This window comes from Gadus macrocephalus, chromosome 14 (assembly GCF_031168955.1).
Source record: "Gadus macrocephalus chromosome 14, ASM3116895v1".
Lineage (NCBI taxonomy): Eukaryota > Metazoa > Chordata > Actinopteri > Gadiformes > Gadidae > Gadus > Gadus macrocephalus.
The window spans coordinates 6,191,881-6,218,626 of NC_082395.1; the positions used below are offsets into that span (position 1 = coordinate 6,191,881).

A 26,746-nucleotide genomic window follows, 5' to 3' on the forward strand; every position below is an offset into this window, starting at 1 on the left:
GTTCTGTTTGGCCAAAAAGGTGACATTCAGTGATGAGATTCGAGCACAGAGTTGAAAGAGGAACCGAAAAAAAATAAGTAGTTAGAGGATCCAAATCTTGTTTTTTCAAAGAATTCAGTTTCTCATGACTGCTGGACAGGGTTTGGAGGAAAACAGTGGTTCTAAAATGGGCGGTTTTGACCTTCAGGCAGGAAATGCCCTGTGCTTATGTAATGAGAGAATATGGTCCTGCGGGACAGCAGCAACGCAAACCACTCACTCACAGTGAAAACACACGCACAAAGACTGGTATTACGCAACCACCATAAGGAATTTATTTTATCAAAGCACCATGTTAATAAGCCCACACATTCACAAAACAAGCCATAGGCCTATTAATGAGATATCCTAAAGAATCGCTGAACAACCAAAAAAGTGCCAACATCCCAGGATCACTTAACCCCTTCACAGTGAAGACATGCTGGTCCATACTGCCCTAAAGGCGAACTATTAGGGTGTCAATATTGAAACACTAGGCGAAACTGAGACAAATGGCTTCAAAGTTTTATGACTGTCCAGCCATTTGTTTCGTAAGCAGATGAGTGGAAATTGTATTAATAAACAATGATCCAAAGAGGAATTTGATCCCTAAAAAATTTTTTGAATGGGAAGTGCGGTGGAAAATCAGTTTAGTTTTTTCCAACAACAAAAAAATACATTTATTGGAATCATTTGTCTCTTATTATTTTTATTTAGATGTATAGGCCTATGTATTAAAGATAACAATGATGAGATTAAAAAGTCGATGGAAAAAAAAAGTATTATTTTGATGGACTATCAATTGATCGAGTTATCCTAAGATTACGTAGGCCCACAGGGTTCCTCCTTTTCATCATCATTTTAATCTTGTACAAATATCTTAATCTCTTTGAATGGTGAACAGAAAACCACGGCAGTCCGCAGTATCTTCATTGTTGCAGATTCTGCATTCTGGGTTTTGTATTTTTTTTGTAGTTACTGCCATTTTTTCAAATCTTTTATCCTTAAAAAATAGTAAAATTGAACCAAGATAATTTGTCACTAAATCAAACATAGATAGACTACAAGATCATTTAGATTCATAACTACACTTTGCCCACAATTGTAGTTACAGCGGTTGGCCTTTGTAAGGCAGTATAGTTCTAGAATGTTGGGTCCTGCTAGGGCTTCTTCAATATTAACAGATTAAGAATCCATCAGATAAGGCTTTGTATTAATATATCTAAAATAAAATACAGACAAGGTGGGTGGAGAAATCAGACGATATAGAAAATGACTGAATTAATAAATAGTCACTCAATGTACAGTAGATTATCTAAAAAACACAAATATGTGGACATTGGACAACATTACAAATATAAAAACAAGTATAAAAATCATCAGTCATGGAAAATGTGTTAAAAATATACAGCGTAAATAAAAAAGGAAATGATTGATTTGATTCAACAGTATTATTCTATACTTGAAATGTACTGTAATTGACGGAATCAGCTCAGTGTCGGCAGAAACTTGCCAATCCAAAGTCCCAGAGAGTGAGAATGAAAAGGTGCTAGGGGACATCACAACGCTTGTTGAAAAATAACTAAAGTGCTGCTTCAAGCATAAAATCAAGTCTTATGAATCACAAAAACAGAAAGGAAATATACAAAAAAGCTTATCAGAGGTTGAAATAACACAGCTTGTTTTTAAGAAGATGAAAAATAAAACACCTTTGGAGTATTACCCTGAAAAAATTCAGTTGAATTTCTTTCATATCCATAAAACACTTTAAAACCACTTTAAACCTTATGAACTAGACTCAACCCAGTTCTGATAGTTTGTTTGAAGTACAGGCCCCAGTCCTGCACTGTTGGATGGCGGCCAAGAAGGAGCCGGCCGCCTCAGCCCCTCGTCACAGACCAGACCGCCTCTTCATTTGCCTACGAGATACTTCCTGGAGTACAACACAGGGGGGGCTTCTCCCGCTCGCCACCAGTAGAAATAACAGCGCCAGTGTTTGATACCTTAACTCTGTATGCGTAGAATCTCAAACTAAAGGTGACATGGAAACACTTCTAACAATCACAATGAATTTAGACCAGAAACAAAAATGACAGATGAGTAGATACACAGGAACTGAGAGCCTCCAAGGTCTCACGCCTCTAGCGTGCCAACCAACAACACCACTGCTTATTTTTTTAACCACATTGACATGCACGGCTATACAAAGGCCCATGCGTCGTTGAACCACAGGTCTTGTCCCCCATTTGTCCTTTCGTCTCCAGTGAAGTGGTGAGGCCTCTGGCTTCTCTTGCTACTGTTTCTCCTGGACTTGTAGCATCTGCTGCCTGGCAGAGCCGGTCAGGCTGCTACTTCCCAGGGTCGAGTCTCCCTCTTCACGCCTCTTCATCCAGCCCAGCACATAGAAGCGCAGCATCAGGAAGAACCCTGCAGGGGTTAAGCACATGGGAATCAGGGATCAGACTGCATTCATCTCAGACGGGAGGTGCACATGGGTAGTAAGTACAGCCCAGTGGTAGAAATCAAAGAGATAAAAAAGGGAGTAAAGGGTAAACATAAAACATATATAGATACCTAATATGACTAGAATCATTTTAAATGCAAGTCCAAAAAAATAAAAGTGTGTCCCGCAGTCCACTGCTGCCACCTAGTGGGGGTCAGTGTCTCTCATCCTACGTCATCCATCCATTTACCTGGCTCCACGCACCTGCCGACAATCTTCATCAGCAGCACACATCATCGTTGTATCATTGTTTATACTAAACAGTCAGTACTTCGTCCCTGGCCCTTCCATGTGTCAAGATTGTTGGTTATAGGGTTCTTTCCCTAAACTGTCTTATCCCTCTGTTCATTCTGCCGACCCGCCTCTTGCTGAACCCTCACCTGTCCGACTACCCGCCTGTTTTCAAACCCTCACCTGTCCGACTACCCGCCTGTTTTCGAACCCTCACCTGTCCGACTACCCGCCTGTTGCCTAACACTCGCCTGTCCGACTACCCGCCTGTTTTCAAACCCTCACCTGTCCGACTACCCGCCTGTTTTCGAACCCTCACCTGTCCGACTACCCGCCTGTTTTCGAACCCTCACCTGTCCGACTACCCGCCTGTTTTCAAACCCTCACCTGTCCGACTACCCGCCTGTTTTCGAACCCTCACCTGTCCGACTACCCGCCTGTTGCCTAACACTCGCCTGTCCGACTACCCGCCTGTTTTCAAACCCTCACCTGTCCGACTACCCGCCTGTTTTCGAACCCTCACCTGTCCGACTACCCGCCTGTTGCCTAACCCTCGCCTGTCCGACTACCCGCCTGTTGCCTAACCCTCACCCGTCTGACTACCTGCCTGCCATCAAGCCCCTCGCCCCGTTCCCCGCCTTTACTTATTTGTTGCCCTCAGTAAAACCCCTTTTCAATTCCTCTCTGTGTCGGTGTCTCAGTGTTGAGCATTTGGGTCCACCTGCTCTACTTCCCCATAACAATATGCTACACTATTGAAACTACCCTGTAGTGACCACCACCAGGAAACCCACTAGAACAACCAGGTTAGCATGCTTTAGGGAGGGGATGTCTTTACTGCTCATTTTTAGGCTGTATTGATTTGGAACAGGAAGGGGCAATGTCAAACATTTACTCATAATCCTCATTATGGAGAAGTTAATCCTAAACCATAAACCAGACATCATTAATTATTATACCGGATACATTAACTCATGAATCATGACTTTTGCCTTAAGTGTGTAATAGGCAACAAGCTGCCCTTTGACCCTAGACTGCATTTGACAAGGTCTCAGGTGGCTGTTAGTCCTCCAACAATAGGACAATGATAATGTATCATTATGTCAAAGACTTTACATATGCTAAGAAATATATAAAATATTTGTACACCACCATGGTTTGCTTGTTTAAATTAATATATAAAGTTATAATGTGTACGATAACACATTATCATATTGATGACACATCCATGAAGTACTTTTAACTGTAAATACTTGCTTAATAATCAGTCATGCATGTTGTATATCCTATTTAGGCAAATCCAGTTTGACACATCAATATTAAAACCAATGATGTTAATATATTTTTAAATGAAGAACTGTGTGGTCCCAATAGGATACACACTTAAGATAGGACGGAGCACAATGACCGTAAAGGATACATGTTATACTCTGATAAGCGCTAAGGCCTGGATAGCAAGGCAATTATTTCGATCTGATACCACCAACTGCAGGCTGAAAGTCTGTGTCAAAGCATACTGCACAACAGAAGGCTGAAACTGTCAAAGCACACTACACCACAGCAGACTGAAAGTCTGTGGCAAAGAACACTACACAACAGAAGGCTGAAATGTTGTCAAAGCACAGTACACAACGGCAGGCTGAAAACAGTGTCAAAGCACAGTACACAACTGCAGGCATTGTCTGCCAGGAGTTCATGCCAGGAGTCACTAAAAAAATAGGCTCTTCAAACAAACCAACTCAAATTTCAAGAGATTGGTTTCTGAGGTTGTTTCTGTTGTAGAAATGTGGCTATCGATACTTACTAACATAGACAATCTAACAACTCTAAAACAAATGAAGAATACAGGGTCACTGAGACAAAGACTATTGACCACCTTCAATTTGTCAGAAAATGCATGAAAAGATTGCTGAAATATATATATTCATAAGGAAAGATGTTGTGTAATAATATATATTATTTTAACTTAACTGATATCTTTCAATATTAAATACCTAATGCAATGATAACAATCCCCCCTACGACGTTGACCATAATGACCATCTCAGAGACAGAGAGAGAGACTGACAGATCTGCTGCTCACCTTGAAACGAGTTGAGGATGCAGGACAGGAAGAGGACGAAGGTGCTGAGGGGTCCAAAGTCCAGGAAGCCCAGGCCCCAGGTGGTCCCGAAAAGACAGCTGAGCCCCCAGATGCTGAGGAAGGCCACCTTCTTGTGCCTCCACTCGTTCCGGGTGCGGATCTTCCAGTAGACCAGGAAGAGCATGAGCAGGCCTGAGGACACCAGGCCCACCAGCATGCTGATGTTGATCAGGTAGTGGGCCAGCAGGGCCTGTGGAGTGTTCCTCATCCAACACCTGGAGGGGGAGGTACAAGGGTTTAGTCCAGAGGGCGCTTTGACTCCGAGACAGAAAGCTCTGGGTTTGAACCCCCTTGTCCACCGTCTACCAGAAAGCATACTTGAGCAAGAAGCCTAACCCAACCTTCTCATTAATGAATTTACTGTGAGTGAGACTTCATATCGAACAATCTGCTAAAAACGAGTAAATAGGGTATCAAAGTAGGAACAGTGATTTCATTCGATGATGGGATATAGTGATGCAACTGGTGATATTTTGATTGGGCTGCTTGGGGTTTGTAATCTATACGTTGTTGGTTTTTCCCTATTTTTATGTTCATGTTGTGTTATCTAGCCCCACTGTATGCTTTCCCATTTGGCCTGGAGTGAATTAGACAACGGCCAGTATCTTCTGTCCCTGGCTGCCAGTCCTGACTCCCGATCCCAACTGCCGACCACAGACTTACAGAGAGTACCGGAAACAACCCAGGGGCCTCTGTGCTTTAGTTAAACATCTCCCTCCTATGATATAAGGACAGTTGCGGGGAGGGGGTGGAACTGTGTTTTAAAGCCTCAGTGAAACTGTTGTCGGTCACTCTGCTATGGAGGAGACTGTTGGATGCATACATTTAAAAGGTTATTTTCTACAAAAAGAAAATAACCCGCTTCTTCTAAGTCTCCTCTGTCCTAGACGCAATATCTCATAAAGGAATTGCCAGGACAGGTCGCAGGATAATGTCTTGTTTTTCCTGCTTTTGCAATGAAACCTGGGTGGTGTTTATCTCGACTTTTGAGTCTACATGCACAAACCCCCCCCCCCCCCCCCCCCCCCCCCCCCACACACACACACACACACACACACACACACACACACACACACACACACACACACACACACACACACACACACACACACACACACACACACACACAGCACACACGTACTTACATCAAGTAGGGGTTGGAGGGATCATCGCTGGGCACCACCTCCATTATACCGTAAATGTTTCCTATGGCTACAAGGATGAGGACTGGAAGAGCTGGTAGAGCTGAGAAACACGTTGAAACACCGTTACAGTTTGTACTCATATACTTATTTAACCTCTATCGAAATACATCTCCTAAAAATGAGCTACGAGGTAGCCATGTTACCATCTACTTCAGAAAATATTAAGAAAGAGAACTATGTTTAAAAGAAAATGGGTACATTTAAACAATTGACCTTTTCAACTCACTGCAGCATAATGTGCAAAGCTGCAACTCAATGGTAACGTTACTACAGACAAACATGTGACTCACCAAAGCCTATCAGGTACCAGAAGAAGGCCCTGGGGGAGGGGCTAAACACCATGTAGACCATCCAGAAGGTGTAGAACACCTCCATGGCCATCCAGGTGAAGGAGCTGAGCAGGGCGTAGTGGAGCCCCGGCCCCACCCAGCGGCAGAGCCCCTCCCCTCCCACGTTGGCCAGAGTCCCCGTGAAGAAGAAGAGCAGGTTGAGGAGGAAGAGCGACACGGCTAAACCCAGGTGGACCGGGGAAGACTGCTCCTTCACTCTCCTGGAGAGACGGAGGGAGGGAAATGGAGAGGGAGAGGGAGAGGGAGAGGGAGAGAGAGAGAGAGAGAGAGAGAGAGAGAGAGAGAGAGAGAGAGAGAGATGCAGAGTCAGAGACAGCGGTAAAGGGACAGAGATAGCAATAGACAAAGGGGCGCGGGAGAGAGAGATAGACAACAGTTTAAACAAACCACGATTGTTTTGGCATTGATCATATTAATGACATTATATAATTTAAAAATCTCTGCATTATGAAGAATTATTATAACTATATATTAATCTTATAATTAGTCTGAATCGATATCAACACAAATTAGGGCTCTACAGTTGGACCTAAAAATAGACATGCAGGAACCTGAGAAATAATTCATGAGCACGTGTGCAAGTAAAGAAAAATACCAACTGTAGAATTCCACTTTTCATTAAAAGACATCCAATACTACGGAATGCCCAGCTGGCGCAATTTCGAAACCAAAAACAGTGGTTACAGCCGATATATTACTCGTAGACTACTGTTAGATTTAAACAGCAAAGATAGAGACATGTTAGAAGTCAACAACAACATAGTTCATTGCAGCCATTTCAAATTCCAATAATACACGCGCAGCCGAAATGTAATATTCTAGACTAGAGAGTATGTGCCAATCAATGGAACCTTACGCGGAATCAGATAAAGTCGGCTATTTGCTGCGCATAGTGTGTTTCAGAAATCAGCACATTAAGATAAATGTAGTTGTCACACAAGCTATTTTGGATTTTTGTAATATGGAATTATTTCAGGGGGGGAAATGCCGTGAAAACATGTATGCACAGTGCTCAGTGCGTTCAGGATTAGGACTGATATATATGTCGGCCTAGGCCTAATCAATTGTGTTTTAATATCTTTAGCATTCATATTATTGCACTCTATTGTTTTCGTAGGCTACTCTGCGGTTGGCCTTGATGGGGAGATATTTTAACCCTTTTTAACCCCATTTTCCTGCGACATTCCTGCGTCTCCCCCTGCGTCATAGCCTGTTTGAGCACCGTGTCAGTGGACAGGTACAATCCTAAGAACGTCGTGAGTGCAGCGAATAAGCGTTCATGTTAAGAGGAGTTTCGGGAAACGCTCCAAAGAAATTTACGATGGTTCGCAAGATCCATCGTGAGAATGATCGTACGAGCGAAGATCCATCGTTATCGGGACACTGGGCCCAGGACACTGGAAGAGATGTTTAATCACAATGATGATTATTATTTTTCAACTAACCAATAGTAGTTGCTTGCATTTTAAAATGTCAATGCACTTTTCAGCCCTGAATAACAGTAAAAAGTATTTAATAATTGATTTGCATGCATAGTATACTACACTTTCCATTGAACTATTACCCCTGTTACCATAAATGGACAAATTTTATAATGTAATCAAATGCTCACACACACATGTGTGAACAACATATCCTGACATTTATACCCTGAAAATCTCCTGAATAATACTACCCCTGAGGTAGTATTTTCTCTGTAAGAAATGTAAATGACCTTATATGTGAATGAGGAGTAGAAATGACGGTTCTGCATGTCATTAAGTGGCCCCCTACATGATAATCAGCCTGTTGCCTTTTGTTCGCTGAATGGTTAAAAAATATTAAAATGTTATTACTGCTTTTAAGAGACATTAGTGGTGAACGAATGTTATACGTTGTAAAATTATAGGAAAATTCTAATATTATCCAACCCTAATGATGAGTCACTCACCAAAAAGAAACCTCAAACACAGACACCTTGACACCCCACCCAAGGGTTTCTCTTCATGTGGTCTTTTCATGTGGTATTTAAACTTGCTCCTGTGTGTGTGTGTGTGTGTGTGTGTGTGTGTGTGTGTGTGTGTGTGTGTGTGTGTGTGTGTGTGTGTGTGTGTGTGTGTGTGTGTGTGTGTGTGTGTGTGTGTTTGCGTGTGTGTGTGTGTGTGTGCGTGTGTGTGTGTGTGTGTGCAGCCAACTCTGACACTTCACACACTCTCACGCTGCACAGACAATTCTTACCTCCCTGGGTGGAAGTAGTCAGGGTGTGGGCGCAGACAGTCAGGCTATATCCTTAAATATTAGATTTTAAAACCTTGAGGTGTGTGCATGTATGTATGTATGTATGTATGTATGTATGTATGTATGTATGTATGTATGTATGTATGTATGTATGTATGTATGTATGTATGCGTATGTGTGTGTGTGTGTGTGTGTGTGTGTGTGTGTGTGTGTGTGTGTGTGTGTGTGTGTGTGTTTGTCGCACAACCAGTATAAATACTATGTTATCAATTGCTTATTGATAAGCTATTTTACTCAAACATTTTTCCAAATAAATGTCTTTGTGTACTCCTACATGTTTCCTTTGGGAGCACATGGGAAAAATACTCCTTGGGAAAAAGGTTGGTGTAGAGCTGTGGATGGAGGCAATACCGTTTGTTGCAGAGGAAGATGATGAGGGCAACACAGCTGATGGTGGACACGGCGTTGCCCAAGGATGTAATGACTGTCAGGGCCAGCAGGTGGGGCACAGTTCGACGCTCCAGTCGCTGGAAGAGCCCAAAAAGATTTTGCTCAACAATTACATCTCATCAGGGTTATCCGTCTGTCTGTCTGTGTGTTTAAAAGTCCACATTTTTTAAATTGTCAAATAATTGTTGGATCCAATATGATTTGGAAATCCAAATGATCTTTTGTTGTTATATTTTTAGTTTAATTATTGCTTTCCTGAGTAAGTAGCCGTGTAATAAGCTGGATCATGGACACAGCGAGATGGTCAATATTGCAATTTTGCTATATTGACCATATATGCTTGATGACGTGACTTGATCTGCCCCCCTTCAAGAGACACAATGATAAAGACAAAGATGCATGCTGTCTCTAAGGCAACTTACCACCATTATGGTGAAGTATGTCAGATGGTTGCAATGGCACTCTGTTTTCTTGGCTCCCATGTATTCTGTCACACATCCATCCTCCTTCCAGTTGACCTTCTGTGGATCTACAGCAACACAGGGTTTGTATGAAAGACCGAGGTGGCACATGGTGTATACAGGCAGGTCATGGAGATGCTTAATGGAGAGGGTTTCTATGGTTACGATTTGATACACACCTGTCTTGGTGTCCCACGAGACACATTTTCGTGAATGGGTTTTCTGAAAATGGAAAGAATATTAGGATTCAAAATGCATTGGTTGAAGGTGAAAATATCTTCAAGCTAGAAAAAAATTCAAGTATTATTAAACTGCGATCTGCATCAAACACAATATCACATTGCAGAAAGGTTTGAACTATTCACAGCATTGGTCTTATTTGGACCAATGGAGAACGCACATGGAGAGCCTTGACAACAAATGGTCAAACTCTTCTGCAATGTTTTAATGTTTTATTTTTATGTTTTATCGCGGTGATTAATCACTTATATTTGAAAATAGTGGTGCATGACAGAGGCCTTGTTAACAGATTTATTGTCACAAATTCATACTTAAAGGCAAGCTGACATTTAAAAACTGTAGAGATACACTGATCCCTATGTGGATGCACACATGTACCCACACATTCACTTACAGGTAAGGCGTCGTGGTGGAAACCAATCCTGATGCGTTCGCTCAGATTAGTGATGACCTCATTCTCAACGGTAATTCCCACCACATCCTCTAGTATTTTCACATCCCTCTTTGGCTCCTAACACACACACACACACACACACACACACACACACACACACACACACACACACACACACACACACACACACACACACACACACACACACACACACACACACACACAAACATGTAATTAACCTGCAATTATTTACAAACCAATAAAATATTTGTGTTGTGTGTTTCATTGTGTGGGTACAAAAGGTATTTTGTCTTTTGGCTCCACGCCTGAGCTTTTACATTCTCAGGAAATACCACCAGTTCCAGATCACTAGAGTCCTGTACAGACATGCCCCCTGTCCTACTCCCTCTTAAAGGAACAACCAGGTCATGTTCTCTGACAGAAGGCCATGGACTGTACCTGGAACAGAGTCTTGTTTCTGAAGAAGGTGCACACCAGCTTGGCTGTCTTCCCGGGGGCTGGTTTCAGAGAGGCGGGGAGGTGGATGGAGGGGAGGGTCTCTAGGTCCGCACCGTAGGGGGCCTCGAGGACAGAGAGACAGACAGCGTTACCTTCATGTGACCGTAGGAGGAGGATGACACACTGATGAGCCATGAACAGCACCGTGTGGACTGAGATGTTCAGTAGTCAGAGCCTTTGACTCTCAGGAGGTTCTGGGTTCGATCCCCAAACTGCTCCCGGATCCTTATGTTTATTTGTATTTCTTTTTAAAAGGCCTCGTTATTAATGTTGCATGAAAAAAAATATCTGTGGGTAAACCGGGGGAATCATCAATTTGTGCTTGGCTTTAAAATATGAAAAAATCAGGAGTGCATCTTTGCACAGGCGGTGACCATGTGCACAGCGTGCAATAGACAGAATTGGAAAATTACAAAATATCGCAAACATGGCCAATACATTATTTCGTTGGACAATTTCTAATCTATCTTGATTCATTTGACTATTTTGCCTATGGCTGATTTAAGAAATGTTATAGAATAACAGACTCAGTTTGAGGTTTGCATGGGAAATGACAGATCTAGCGTTCTCAGAGGATGTCGTGTCTTCAGACAACGCCCAACTTCTGGTGGTCTCAAAGCCACTGTCAGGTGTTTGGTAATTGGGACTTCTTAGTGAGAATACTGAGAGAACTAACAAGGTTTTCCCAGAACTCATTAAGCTCTTTCATTTCAAGTCCTTGACAGTATCATCCTTTTACACACACAGTAGCCTAAATTGAATTTGAGATATGAAGAGGGCCTTCCAATCCAACATTTCGACAATGAGTCAAATCACATAAACAGAGAATCACCATAACCACCAATCAGGATGTAGATGGGTGTCTCTAGAGGACATGGTCAGCCTCACTCTTTCCTCCACCAGTTCGGTCAGTGTCGCGCAAATAAGCGAACACTCCCACGCCGCGTTGTATTGTTTCGAAGAGAGCACAGTGGAGAGTGTACAAAGTGTTTTCAAATAATTAATGACATGCTCTGTTTGATGTGTGTTTCATTCGGAAGAGCCGATGAGATGGACGTCCTCCCACTGGCTGGCAGTAAATGGGTCTACTTCTGTTATTATTGTCCAAAAAAGTGCCACAAACATACAAAAGTAACCTTGTGGCTGTTAAATCATTTCTAACATCCAACTGCATTGTAAGGTGATTTGATCATTTATTTAATCCTGCAGTGTACACTGTTGTTTCTTCCTGACCTCTGTCGGCTCTGCGTTCATCATGGTGCGAAACCATGGCATGAAGGGGTAGACCTCTACTCAATTACTTGCAGGATAATAGATATGAGTAAAGGTGAGGTTTATCATTGGAGTGGAAATAAATATATATTGTATGATTATTATTTTTTCATAATAGCACAACGTTCTTTTATGTCCTGATGACGTTTCCTGACCTTCCTAGCTCTGTTCTTGACCAAACTAGCCCTGTTCCGGACATTTATAGACCTTTTCCCAAGCCCAAGTAGGCTAGCCCTAAGACTGTGCTGGATAACCCTGTTCCTAAACTAGCAGATCCTCTTGTTGAACTTCCTAGCCCTGTTCATGACCATCCTAGCCCTCTTCGGGACCTTCCTAGCCCTTTTCCCAAGCCTGAGCCGGCTAGCCCTAAGCCTGAGGTGCCTATCCCTCTTCCTGAACTTTCTCCATCGCACCCCCCTCAAACCATGTGGGGTGTGTTATGAAACGGTCCCTCCCCAACCCCATTCACTCCCTGTTGTTCCTGTGCCATTTTGTGTAATGTTTGTCCCCTGTGTTGATTAGTAATTATTATGAGCTGTTGTGGAGTGTGTGTGGAGGACGGCTGAGCATCTTTGTCTACAAACTCTTACAATAAACCATCCTGTGTCCTTGTCTGGAGGAGCCCAGTGAACTTCTTATCATGTCTGGCAGCCACCTAGGCAATAGTGCACTGTAGCGGTGTGTCATCGTTGCATAGATATTGTATAGACCGTGTAATCGCGGTCTGAAACTTTGGTGGTAATTTCCACAAGCATGAAAGTTCCAACCTCTCGCTCAAGCGAAACCTTCACCACCCCTGCACACAGGCTTGCTGCCCCGGATGTAAACCTCTCCTTAGGTTTGTTCAGTTTCGTTTTGATGTTGTTGGGGCTATTCTGCCATTCGTTCCTCTTTGCGGTTACGATTTCAATGAACATTTTCTTTTCAAAGGTACTCTCCAAACTAAAAGAGGAAGTGGTACTGATGAGTCAACCAATTAAATTAGTAAAATATATAAAACTTTTTTGGTTTCTATATATTTTAGCTGTGTGTGTGTGCGTGTGCGTGTGCGTGTGCGTGTGTTTTGGTGTCTTACGGGGGCCTTGAAGTCAAAGCCCTGGAAGTTCTCCTTCATCTCCACCACGGTGGCGTTGGTTTTCGGCAGGTCCACATTACCCACCACATGAGAGCCCATCTCGATCCCCTTGGTGCTAGACACACACACACACACACACACACACACACACACACACACACACACACACACACACACACACACACACACACACACACACACACACACACACACACACACACACACACACACAATTAATGATTGTGATGATATACAGTCACTTATTGGAGTTGCTATACTGATCTAGATGAAAATATCAATGAGAAAATCATGGTACAATGAACAGTTAACATATAATCATATTTGAATATTAAATTATCAGGTATGAAAAAGTCATGATATGAAATGTAGATTAGGTTATGCAAGAATAGTGGCTGCGACTGCAGGTTAATGATCTGAAATGATTGACTAAGAATGGTGCATGTGAGCCACGACCATTTTTGTTGACTGGTCTGTTCCCAACAAGTAGTATGGCTGTTGCCTGGTCCCTACACCAGGGGTGCCCCACCGTCTTTGAACCAAGCATCAACTTTTACAGTTACCAGTCTGCCGAGATCTACCAGTTCAAATAGGGAGCCGTATTACTGGTAGCCTACACACGTAGCCCCGTTGACACCTTCGACGCCTACCCTTTCCTCCGCTCTGCACGCGTTCTCGTCACTCCCTACCACTCGCTTGCTTACGCTTCATCACCCTCAAGCTCCCTATCAACACATATTACGCACTGCCTCCTCCCCTCTGCATGTTCAGCAACGTTTGTTCAGTTGGGTGTCACATTTCTCGACCCGGTATTTGCAAACCAAACTGCTGAAATTAAAGTTCTGTCACAAAACGATATTGTTTTGTATTGTTTGTATCCTTTTTTAGTTTGTACACAAATATCACAGAGCTCTCATAGAGGGTATACAGCGTATACGTGCATATACACCTGCTATATATATACCGACTATACCACTGATTCAAACCAAACGTTTTGTACCTTATATACTGTATGGTCAGAAGGTTTACAAAAGGCAAACATTTTAATAAACTTGTTTGCATTTGAACGTGTCAAGACCGGAAAAGATCAGAAGTTCTGCTTCACACTTTAAATGTCATGCTCATACCTACGCACCTAACACATAACTCTAGCTTGTGACAGTACATCACGTGTGGGAATGTTTTGCGTTAATTCTTGAACTGTGAGACTTCCTCTGTCTTTGCAGCTACCCAGCTTTGATGACACTGAGTCTCATACGGCTGAGCTCGTTTAGGAAGGAGAAGTGGTTCCTGTGAAATAATACGCCATGATCACATTTATGTGGTGAGAGAATGGAGAAGAAAGGAGAAGGTAAATTACATGTTCACTTGGTTGGATCTATGGCTGGCGTTGTCACAGGGCTCCTCTCCTGCTAAGAAGAAACATGTCTGGTGATTATTATGTTGTTCCTCCCCTTCATCCTCCCCCCATATATCTACAGTGACAGACCGACACACACACACACACCCACCCCCCCACACACACAGTCTTGTAATTGGCATAATTACTGTTTACATTTAGTGGTTTAACAGACGCTGCTTTCCAAAGCAAAAGGTTTTTTGAAGAGCCATGTCAACCTGGCAGATGAACAGGAAAAGGGAATCTTCCCAAGGAGCTCTACAGGTAGTCTGTGGACATTGGAGTTGGACTCCAGAACTCTTCAGATGGGAGTCAAACGCCCAAGCCACTGGAAAATCCGCCCCCTCAATTAAATCGGAGACATTTATCCATCTACCAATCCAACTATTCACCCATACATCCATCAATACATCGACCCATCCATCTATCTGCCAACCAAGTCTTCCATCCATCCAGTCATTTAGCTCCCCATCCTTCCACCCATCAATCAACTACCCTTCTATCTATCTGCAAATAGTTCCAACCGCCCCGCCAGTCACCTATCATTCCATCCGTCCATCCAGGGTCCAACATATTTTTTCATCTACCAACAGGGAATGAGCCAGGCAGATGTCAATTTTGAAATCAATATCCATCCAGGATACTTACTGCAGTTGATGGGATCACCCAAGAAGACGTAGGCTGTAAGCACTTTATCCTTGAGTCGATCTCCTCGGATGGAGCCGTTGGCGATGCCATACACTCCGTCTGGCCGGTTCCCTGCCTCAGGCGACAGATCTGGGCACAAGCAGGTCTGCGTGCACGAGGGCTCGCATAGGGTGACTTTCTGCCCATGCAGCTTCTGCTCGGGAAGCTACAGTCAAAAAAAGAAGTACATTGTACGTTGAGTGTTGATGTGACAGTTGAATGACAGTTCTGAAACTCACATTAATGATTTATTTCCCGCCATCCACACTAGTTTAATCATCAGGAATGAGTAAATACAGGCCCTCATTCCTGATGATGTTACAGATCATAGGTTCTAGCGTGGCCTCACATACCTCCAGCCAGAGGTGGTCCTTCAGAGGTTCCCAGTGCACACAGAATTTGGTCCACAGAGCTACCGAGTCAATCTTCAAGGACTTGGACCCGGACTTGGTGCACTGAGAGGTGATCTGTCCGACCACCGACAGTGTACTGTCATTGGCCGACACGGCGAAGTTCTTACAGCCGGGCGAGAGGTCGTAGTTCAGTGTGTGGTTGTTGTTGCCGTGGCGCCAGCTGCCACAGAACTTGAAGTTCTTGTCGTCCGTGCAGGAGCCTGACGAATGGAGGAGACGCAAAATAAGTGCACTGTTAATGACGCCTAACTGCACGCGGTTAACGCAAACAGTGGGGGAACGGCAGACATACTAAAGGTTAGTGCAAAGTCAGACTAGACTCAGACAGGTCCAGAAGGGAAAGCATATCCTAGCCCACTATGTGGGCGCATGGACATTGGTGGCATAGGTCTGATGGTTTTGGTTGGTAGTTTGCTGCTACTTTAGCTTTATTGAAAGTATTAAGCTTTCAATGAGCTTTGAGTGTGTTAGACTACTACAGACGAAAGTATGCGGACCTGTCTGAGAATAGAGAGACATAGATAAGACCTGATTAAGGACTAAACCCCACACTTAAGGACTGACTATTGTTAAACTTGTTATTTGTTATTTATTTAATAAATGTTTCCATTACTTCAGGGACCCTGCACATTTGGCACATTTATATTTATACTTATATTTATATTATACCTCATATTTCATCATATTTATTTATTTACTTAACACACAGGTCACCTACAAACGGACAGTTACATGTATATAGTATGTTTATTTTATCTTATTCAAATAGGTTTGTACTATAATTTTATTTAAAATTAGTAAATTTATTGTATATATTTTTCGCACTTTTCGCACTTCTCTTTTCCCACTGTAAATTCCCAGGTGGTCACCTGTGAATTTCTCCCAAAGGGGATTAATAAAGGACTATGTTATCTTATCTTATAAGGGTATAGCGTGAGAAAGAGGGGACAGAGAGATGGACAGATAAGAGAGTATGGGGGACAGGGTGCAGATAGCCAAGGAGAGATAAAGAGGTAGCGAGAGAGAAAAAAGATAAGACAGACAGGTAGATGGACATGTTGAGAAAGGGGGTGAGTGGGGGGAGTGATATATAGAGACAGGGGTAGGGAAAGATAGAGAGAGACAGAAAGAGGGGCTAGGGAGAGAGAGGGAGAAGCATGAGAGAGTAGAAAGAGACGGATAGACTGATAGATATATAGAGTGGGGGAACAGATAGACCGAGGTAGATATATAGGAGAGAGAAAGGGAGGGGGATTTACACACAGAGACGGAGGGTTGGAGAGAGAGAGAAGGGAGAGAGCAAGAGAGTGGAAGAGAGAGAGGTAGTGTTGTGGTTGTCTCACCGATTGAGCAGCCCACCAGCAGCAGGAGCAACGTCAGCAGAGACCTGTCCATCATCCTGGTTTCCATGAGACCCAGAGGAAGCCAACCGTCGCCCCTGGAGACAAGACGAGCCGGGGGTTACTGGGGGAGCACGGTGGACAGGACCCGCTACTGGACCAAGCTGCCAGATAAGATATGAAGACAATATTTCAAGCTTCATGCAGCATAACAAACATACCCTTCATGTTTCTAATTTATATGGAACCGTCGCACCAAATTCAAAACTGGCTGGATAATGGAAGGACAAGATTTATTTAGTGAAAATAATGAGTGCTCCCTTCATGTTCATTACAATGTGCGTCATGTAGCCTTTTTAAAATAAAGAACTCTGCAAGCGAAAACAGGTTCAACGTTTTTCCTTTTCTGATAGCATTGTTTCCCCGAGGCCTGTATTGCTATCTATAGTCTCTCCTATCAAGATTACAACCGGACACAAAGGCTCAAAATACACACATTGGCCTGTTCTAAGCCCTTATCAATGGAAACAGTATTCCCCTCCAAGTGGACAGCCAAAGCACTGGCACACATGCACACACACTCACACAGTACACAAGCAAAAACGCTTTCTTATGCCTAACTGAAACCTACATTTCCTGGTAGATTTCTCTAGCTTACAGAAACCCCGCCAAAGCCTTTTGGGTAACTTAAGATACTTTACATGCAGTGCATGGTCTTTCCCTGGGTCTGACGACTGGCCTTTAGGAAAAGCTCACCAATGCATGTAAATGGGAAGTAGAAAAATGGCACCTTGGTTCAGCCACTGCTGCCATCAAGTTGTGTCATGCTTGAAACAAGTAAAGGGAACCTGTTAAACCATGATAAGACAACGTGACAGACAGAGGAACTTGTAAACCGCAAAGAGACTGAGAAACGAAAAAAGAGATACAAAATGAAGAGCTACTAAAAGCTACAGTGGAAATAACACCAGAAATTGGATAGAGAAGCTACCTAGTTCAACTTTGTGATTCCATTCCAAACAAAGCAAACAACCAAATGTCCAAAGGTCTTTGTTAAATCTTGCTACATGTTTAGCAAATCAATTCCAAACGTGATAATGATTCCTGAAAATAATAATAGTTCACACACACACACACACACACACACACACACATTTTCATATTGGGTAAATTGTATTTCCACGTGGGGTGTCTAGGAAATGTGTTATTTTCATATTATCATTTTCGGTAAATTGTGGTTATTGTTTTCTTACATTTTTCCCCTTCATTCTCTGTATGAGTACCAAGCAGAAGGGGGGATGTTAATCAAGTGCGACTTTACACTTTAGTTCAAATATTCACACTACAGTCCCGGCCTCCTACACAATATGCTACATATCTATTCCAATGCATAATTGCCTTCACATTGCACTTTCTACAATGCATTTTCTTTACTTTGCCTTTATTTTCTTCTACGTATCTATTTTATTTCATCATTTTATTCAATGACTATGTTTCAATGTGAAGCACTTTGAGTCTGCCTCGTGTATGAAAAGTGCTAAATAATTGAAGTTGCCTTGCCTTGCCTTTACAGTTCACTTATTTTTACTGCTCAATAATGGGGGGAGTGGACATAAATACAATGATAGACATCTTTGGTCCAGTTGTGTTTAGATGTACAACTGTCCTGTTAAACGTGGCTCTTGGTATCATGTTCCCAGCACAGCCGTTTGACTCCTCCTGTACTCTCCAGATTCAAAATACAAAAATTTGTTGGGGAACATGGAAGTCCTTAGGAATCCAGACAATAGCAGATATCATAAACCAAGTATCAATATGCTTACATAAGGAACTAAAAGACAAACATGGACCATAAGATACGGAACAGTTTAGTAGCTATAGAAATAGGGGAAAATTTGAAAAAGGAAGGGGATAAAAAGAGGAGATTAATTAAGGACTACATATGGCATCCTTATTAAATTGAAAGCAATGAACAATTATTAGAAAATATACATAATAAATGGAATGTAGACTTAGACACAAAAGATACGGAGAGCAGGTGGAGGGAATGTTTGCGAAATAAGGTCACTACAAATGAAAACCTACGATTCATTAAATCCCAAGTAATTACACGAATATACTATAGCAGAGATAAAATACATGAATTTGATAGTAACTCCAGATAAATGTTGAAAATGTAGCACACAAAGAGACTCCCTCATCCATGCCTTTTGGTTTTGTAGAAAATAAATTGAAATCTGGGACCAAATTGAGAAGTGGATGTCAAGAATCTGCAACATCCCTCGAAAATTGGAAAAGCGAAAGGACAATGTCGCAAGACAGCAATACACAAAAACAATTTGATGATGCATGGACTACAATTAATGAAGCATTAAATGGAGCGGAGTCATGGGACCGAACAGCTATCAAGGAAAGGCACTTTAGTATGTGTGATGACCAATGAATGTGGTGTGTGTATGGGAGGTGGGTGTGCGGGGTGAGTATGTAGAAAGAACGATTTGAGAGGGTCGGTGCATGGGGGGTGTATGTATGGGTGGGTGGGACTGGGTTGGAGGCGGGGCAAGAAAGTATGTGTGGAAGTATGTAGGAAGAATTATTGGATATGGGTGTGTGAATGAGGGGAGTATGTGTGTGTGACTGAGAACAGCAGGAGTATGAATGAAGGGGAAAAATATAAAAAGACACCTCCCAAAGATCATTATACTGTTTGTTGCTATATTAGACCTAAAATGTACAAATGATTTGATGTAAAGTCATGATCTGGTATTCTGAGGGGAAGAATCAAAGAAGATGACCAGGTTTCATGTACACCGACTGGGAGACTGAAGCCTAAACAAGAGGGAAAGTACATACAATTTAGCTCCATATTGTCTAGATTTGAAGTCCCAGAGTGTCCCCACCCAGGTTAGACATCGACTGCACACACCGGGGACTTCCATTATACTACAATGTAGACCGAGAGGTCTGTGTGTCTGTGTCTGTGTGTATTTGATGCATGTATCCCTGTTTTTACTGTTATAAAGTTATAACAACAACATTTGTTATAAACAACAACATTTTAATGAAAACATGTGTCTGTGGGGAAGTGTATAGGCGGGTGTCTTTGCATGCAATGGCATGTGTGAACGTAAAGGTGTAATTACACCTCAGCCCTCATATTTTCCCTCTCTCTCTCCTCCCTCCTCCCGTTTCTCCCAGCTCCGCCCCCACACCCTTTTGCATTGTCCGGCTTTCAATGGAAACGGCTAAAGAATTTCCCTGTGTTCCCGGACCCACTCTTGGCCTCCAGTCCAAACTCTTGGGTGAAATGCCTGTGGAGTGCCCTGTCCTTCACGTGCACGTCCTTCACGTACACGTGATCATTGAGAGCCAGGATTAGGACACTACATCCCTGGATGTCACGGGATTCGCAACGAAGGTTGAATTTTCTCCATTCATCGAGTTGTTTTGTCTGAACTGTCTGTCCCTAGAGAGGAGAGTGTAAGATCACATTACTAAGGGTGGACTTCTTCATTAGCTGTTCATGCAAATGGAGTGGCTCCATCTGAAAGGACAAGTAACATGATCCATAAAATTACTACTTTTTTGGTTATCTACTAGTAGTCCATATAGTATAGAATAGCAAAGTCAGCATTCATTTTGTCTATTCATTTCTGTTTGGTCACACATCCATTGAAAAGGTACTGGGGTCCATCCCAGAAAGTCGCAGGCTACCCACCACCCCTATCTGCTCTTTAAAGACTTCTGAATATCAGAAATCCATTGTATGCTAGAAACATATGCTAAATGAATAAAGCAATAATCATATCAGAAGGTGCACCTATGTACTAGGTCCTTGCTTGTTGTAGCCCAAGATCTTTGGGGTGAGTATTCAACGAGGGCTTGAGGGCCATGCTGTGGGGTATGGAGACTACAACATTGCAACGTCCAAGCGTATAGATCTTATAATTAAGGAGATGTTATTAATGCGTTATGTAAACGTTAAACTCGTTATGAATACGGTATGTTTACAACCAAAGTTGGAAAAATATATATATTTTATTATTCGAGCGTATGCCAGCGATTCTCTATTTTTTTATAAGTTTGGGATACATCATCCAAATCATCAAGGTGTGACCGGGGCACTGCACACATGAGGGTTCTGAACGGTTTGCTCAACCCCAGACTGTGATATGTTCTTCAGGTCGAACAGGATTGGGTTCATGTCTTCTTCATGTGGAACATTATGTATGTTTTATGGGGAACGTGATTGGGATTATCTGTCATTCATGTCCATAGAGCTGTATCCTCATGAGATAATAAACCTCCACCTCCACCACCACCTCCAGCCTGCTCCTTTGGCCCAAGGGAGGAGGGGATCCACGAGTGAAAGGCTGACTCTGCCATCTGGATGTGGGCTTCTTTTACTGGCTGCTGTCACACAGTGGACTCCACATGGATGTAGGAAGGGCCAAGGCAGTCATTGTGTGTGGACTGCCTTTCAAGGAACAGAATGAGAACTGTGACTAAGCACTGCGTGCATATTGAGGGCTGTCAGAGCCCATCTGGGTACCACTTTGGACCGGGCCATTAGCACTCCTTTGCCATCCAAGAGTCAGTCAGAGTGATGTTCTCCGGCTATGCCTCACCCTGGTCCTGACAGTTTCTGTGTATGTACATGCTGTAGTGCGTTCATTTCTAATCATCAGCTCAAACCAACACTCATCTAGATGAAAACCTGTTAACTTGTTGATACTTACTTCTCTAAACCCAACCCCCATGCCATGGATTCATTCCCTGTTTGTTTCTCTCTCTCTCTCTCTCTCTCTTTGTCTCCTTGCCAGGAAATGTGATGCTTCATCGCTGTCTGGTTATTGGCAACGAAGGGATGACTAACTCTGAGCGTCTGTCAGAGAAAAACCAAACTATGTTCACGCTAGTTGGTAGACTGCATATTGCACGGTGAAGGGTGGCCACGCAGCCAAAACAAGATGAGTCAGACCGAGAGAGAGATAGAGAGATAGTGAGAGGAAAAAAGGAGGGAAAGGGATTCATATTGTTCACCCAGAGAGAGAGAGAGAGAGAGAGAGAGAGAGAGAGAGAGAGAGAGAGAGAGAGAGAGAGAGAGAGAGAGAGAGAGAGAGAGAGAGAGAGAGAGAGAGAGAGAGAGAGAGAGAGAGAGAGAGAGAGAGAGAGAGAGAGAGAGAGAGAAAGAGAAAGCAACAGAGGGATTAACAGAGAGAGTGACAGAGAGAGAGATAGGGGAGAGCGCCAGAGAGGGGCGAGAGGGTGGGCGAGAGAGAGAGAGGGAGTCGGTAGGAGACTCCGGGGGATGAATAAAGAATGTGACCTGCTCAGTGACATCACAGCTACTTGCCGATGAGTGGTCTGGTTCACACAGGTTGGGAATTTCGGTTAAACACAAAAGTTACGGTAAGGGTCTCGAAAAATATCGTCATGAAAGAGACCATAAAGTGTTCCAATCTGTCCAACGCAGTCACAAAATGCTGTCAGAGCACAAAGCTAAAGTATCTGTTTCCTATATGTCTGATAATGTTGAACTAGCTAGTTGGGCTAGCTAATTAATAAGCTCATTAATATCACAGAAGAAGCGGCTTGTGCGCTACCGTTTTCTCTTGTTGTGTTTTTTTTGTTTTTTGCCCTTCAAACCATCGTCTTCGTAACCAACCAGGGTGAAAAGAAAGAATGTGCGAGGATAGCGTGACAAAAGCCGTTCTTTGTTGTCCGCCTCTAGATTGGGAGAGACAGGGAGCTGGAGTAGGGGTGAGGGGTCACCGGCTAGTCCGGCGTCTAGTTAAGCCGGGAGTTTAAAGACACACAGGGCATCAACATGCAACCGCACTCCCACACAGAACCCACCATTCGCCCACACCCGTGATTTGATAAAGCCCACACGCACATACATACAGACAGACATGCACCCACACACAAAAACAATCATGCTGATCACTATACAGAAGTGAAAGTCCAATTGCTGCAGATTTAGATAAAAAATTGTTATCTCGATCAGCAAGAAGAAACTGTGTGCCGTGGGAATTTAGTGTGGGAAACCTACCTAATAAACCAAGTGATCTCTGAAGGCTTCCTTCAAGTTTAAATCGCTTACTGATTCATACCACAGAATAAATTGAAATCAAGCCCTGTTTAAAACAATACAACATCATCAAAGCTGAAACGCACACCTGCTCCTCTCAACCACCAGTCCAGAAACAAGAAAGTGTCTCTCTCTGAGCGGAGATCGCCCCTTTTTAACCACCAGTCGAACACACAGCCCACTGTATCCCGTCTCCTCTGCTTCACAAGGTCATCGCTGTGTTGAGTGTGAATGGATGAATTACGTGCCACTGGTAACACACATGGGGTTAAAGTTAAACCGTCAGTCTCTGTCACAGTGTGTAGTCGAACAACCAGCCACAGCAGCAGCTGTGGTGACGGTGATACACTGCTCTGTCACTAGCATGGAGATCATGTGAACTCACAACAAACATAGGGTAGTAGTAAACCTTCCGTCTTTTCGCGTTTACTAGTAGGGATAGTTTTACTTTTCAGTAGCAGACTCCCCCAAACCCCAGTCGGCACTTCGACAATAAGCCACAAGTTCGCCAGAGTACCGTATGCAGTTGGCCGGGGCAGGACTGTTTGTGACCGTTTTAAGTTGAGTCTGATGCTTTCTTGCACAGATGATATGGAATGTTATGTTTGATACACGTAGCCCTTAGGTACACAACGATTGGGGAAGAAAGGCAGTAATGTTGGGTTACTGTGTGTGTGTGTGTGTGTGTGTGTGTGTGTGTGTGTGTGTGTGTGTGTGCCTGTCTCCAGGTCTGTGGTGAGGAAATTGGAGGAGCAGGTGGAATGCTGCAAATCTTTCCTCAGGGGCTATGAATAAATCAATAACACAACACACACACACACACACACACACACACACACACACACACACACACACACACACACACACACACACACACACACACACACACACACACACACACACACACACACACACACACACACACACACACATTAAATCAACCAGGCGTGGGTCTTAAAGGTGTGGGTCACATGGTTTTGCTGGCCATCAGGGGCTTTCTTTTTCTCATTATGAACAATGAAGTCGAAGCACAAAGGAGCGGGGTCGAACCTTTGACGTAGTAAAAACAGGAATAAAATAAAAAAAATTAAGGAAATATTGCTGATCCCATAAGAAAAATAGGCGCTTGATTTTTTTTCAATAATAAATAAGCGGATATAATAAACATGTGTATGTAGGCCTACTAGCAATATTGTTGGAATACGGACGCTCCGCCGTTATATAGGAACGTAAGCAAGAGTTTTGCAAAGAGCGATCTTAAAATAGGCTTACGTTGGCTCATCTGAACTCGTCGTTTGGCAGGTTCACCCCAAAAAACGTACATTACGTGTGTAGTTTAACCTTCTCATCCGACATAGGCCTACCTTATGAAGTAATCAGTCAGTGGTCGTTTGTCTTTTCCAAAAGGTGTTTTTGGTGATGTCGAGATCCAGCGGTAAGCTTGATCCGAGCTGCGTAAAGTTTCACCAACAATCGTGAATTTAACCCTTGAAGATGTGGCAGGATAGTAGGGTGGCCCACTCCAGCCCTCCGAGCGCGATCCCTCAGCGGGCTTTGCTGAGCTGAGCCGTGCGGGACAAGAAAAATACCCACACCAAATGCAAGACTTTCCGCGCACCAAAAGACGAAGACACTAAAAGCAGTCAAAGAAACATAACGCCCCGGCTCCCGTGTGTAATAAAATCATGGAACAACAGCCGTGGTGGGGATCAGTGCCAAGCGACGAGTATTCCACCAGAAGAAAAAAAAAAGCGAAGCCGGTCCTTTGGGAAAAGCTGTCAACGGGAGTAAGGTGCGAATGATAAAGACGGACTGGTGACAGCAGGGTGATCTGTCGAATAGAAAGTGGGGGAGGGACCACACGACATGCAAACGGTGGTTTCGTTCGCCTTCTATTGACTATGAATCATAATAACATCTTCAGTCTATGATATATTTTGTTTGTGGTTTGGCCAGGAACTTTATATTCTTATTGGACTGAAATTGAGATCCAGTTGAGGGCTACATGTTTGCAGGATTATTTTTAGACCAACATGATGACACTATACCTACCATGTTTATTAACGGATCCATTTCAACGGATTTTACATTGGAGAGCTGCTGCAAAACTAGTCTAGTCAAACACACAGACAAAATAAGTGTGTGTGTGTGTGTGTGTGTGTGTGTGTGTGTGTGTGTGTGTGTGTGTGTGTGTGTGTGTGTGTGTGTGTGTGTGTGTGTGTGTGTGTGTGTGTGTGTGTGTGTGTTTGTGTGTGTGTGTGAAAAGTGAGTGAGGGATGGGGGAGAGAGCGAAGCATGGCACCTGGCGGCTCTCTTTTGTGTCTACTGTCTGGAAAAGGATTTGTCTGTTGAATTGTGTCGCAATAAAAGCCCAACTGTATGGTGGCTGCAGGTGTTTTAAAATCCCACCAACCCCCAGTACACACACAGACGCACACCCACGCACAGACTCACACACACATATAAAAGACATGTGTACACTGCACGCCTCCATAAACTTCCCTATAACATGAAAGCCAGAAGATTTACACCCAGCAAAGAGAAAGACACACACACACACACACACACACACACACACACACACACACACACACACCTAGAATGAGAAAGAATGAAACAATAAAAACGAGAAATTCCTCAGATAAGCTTTGAGACTTTTTGCCTGTGCAATCTCTCTCCAGACAAGGAAACAAAGCAGTGAATGATATGTTTGATGTTGGCTGTCGAAAGTTGAACGTGTCCATATAAAGCATTTGTATTATTTAGATGTTTCGAATGAGTGGAACTCTGGAGGTTGGATGAAAGCCTGGCTGGCCCCAGTCATACCAAATAAACCACTTATAACTAATACAAGGTTTTTTCATGGTTTATGTTATCTGATATCCTGAAATGATCTTAACACTTTGAGTCTGCTAAGAGGAACTCCCCACATAGAATTGAGTTGTTACCTGATGAGATCTGTCTATGTGCCCACGTCACGTGTATGAGTCCATCCGTCCATCCTTGGTTAGGGGGTTGTTCTCTGGGTTTCTTCTCTGGGTTTTCGGGGTGTTATTCCTTTCCCGTGAGAGGGCTGAGGGTGACAGGGATGTTGTATAATGTGGGCCTGTGAACCGTTAGAGGCTGTAACTTGGATTAAAGACTATACAATTAAAATTTACTTTGAATATGTTTCCTTCTGGAAGAGATATAGATGAGGCAAACTAGCTTTTGTGTTAACTGAAAGGCCAAGAGTGTGGGCTTTGCCTCTTGTTAAACACCCAACCGTAAATCGTCTTTTGTGGCCTGCAGCTTCCATTCCAGTTAGATTTCACAGGTTAACGGCTGCCCAATAAAACCTCAGAGGCTGCAAAAGAGATATTTTAAAAGGATCCTTCTCTGCACCTGCCGGATTCGGTCTGAATCTATAAAACATCTAAAAAAAAACAGCCCGAGAAACACATCTTCCTCCCAGAGACCATTTGAATAACTTCTTGTAAGGTTACAGACATCAGTAGTAATATTATAAGTGCTTGAGGCCCTTTTATATATATAAGAGACCCAAGGTGTCTAGCTTTGGGCTCAGTCAGACCAAATCTGGCATGGCGGTGAAACGCCGGTTCAGCCATTCATTTCAATGGGGCTAGTGTGTTGAAGCTGCGGCGGTTGGGGCATCATGGGGTTGGGAAAATTGGTCGTTGTTTAGGTCCTAGAGGCCTTTTTCATACAAAACAGACC

At 43.2% G+C, this 26,746-nt stretch overlaps 1 protein-coding gene across 2 annotated transcripts; it reads right to left on the minus strand.

Annotated features, from left to right (window-relative positions):
• Positions 1–286: 286 nt before the first annotated feature.
• LOC132472238 (adhesion G-protein coupled receptor G5-like) lies at positions 287–24,653 on the minus strand. Of its 2 annotated transcripts, XM_060071759.1 has the most exons (15): positions 24,394–24,653; positions 16,939–17,033; positions 15,536–15,795; positions 15,144–15,348; positions 14,457–14,508; positions 13,079–13,193; positions 10,672–10,794; positions 10,213–10,329; positions 9,758–9,800; positions 9,540–9,646; positions 9,079–9,194; positions 6,391–6,650; positions 6,041–6,140; positions 4,836–5,110; positions 287–2,445 (listed from the first exon to the last, which is right to left on the minus strand). In XM_060071759.1, exons 2-15 carry the CDS (start codon positions 17,003–17,005, stop codon positions 2,312–2,314), a joined length of 1,974 nt encoding a protein of 657 aa, XP_059927742.1. In that variant the 5' UTR covers positions 17,006–17,033; positions 24,394–24,653; the 3' UTR covers positions 287–2,311. The 2 variants fall into 2 exon arrangements, with proteins under 2 accessions (XP_059927742.1, XP_059927740.1); XM_060071757.1 differs by lacking the exon at positions 24,394–24,653 and having other exon boundaries at positions 14,457–14,505.
• Positions 24,654–26,746: the final 2,093 nt, after the last annotated feature.

Coding starts and splice junctions, on each gene's coding strand:
- LOC132472238 (XM_060071759.1), bottom strand. CDS start 17,005: ATGGAAACCAGGATGATGGACAGGTCTCTGCTGACGTTGCTCCTGCTG. Junction 14,509..15,143: donor GGGTGATCCCATCAACTGCA/GTAAGTATCCTG, acceptor GTTTCTTCTTAG/CAGGAGAGGAGCCCTGTGAC. Junction 10,330..10,671: donor GAAACAAGACTCTGTTCCAG/GTACAGTCCATG, acceptor TGTGTGTGTTAG/GAGCCAAAGAGGGATGTGAA.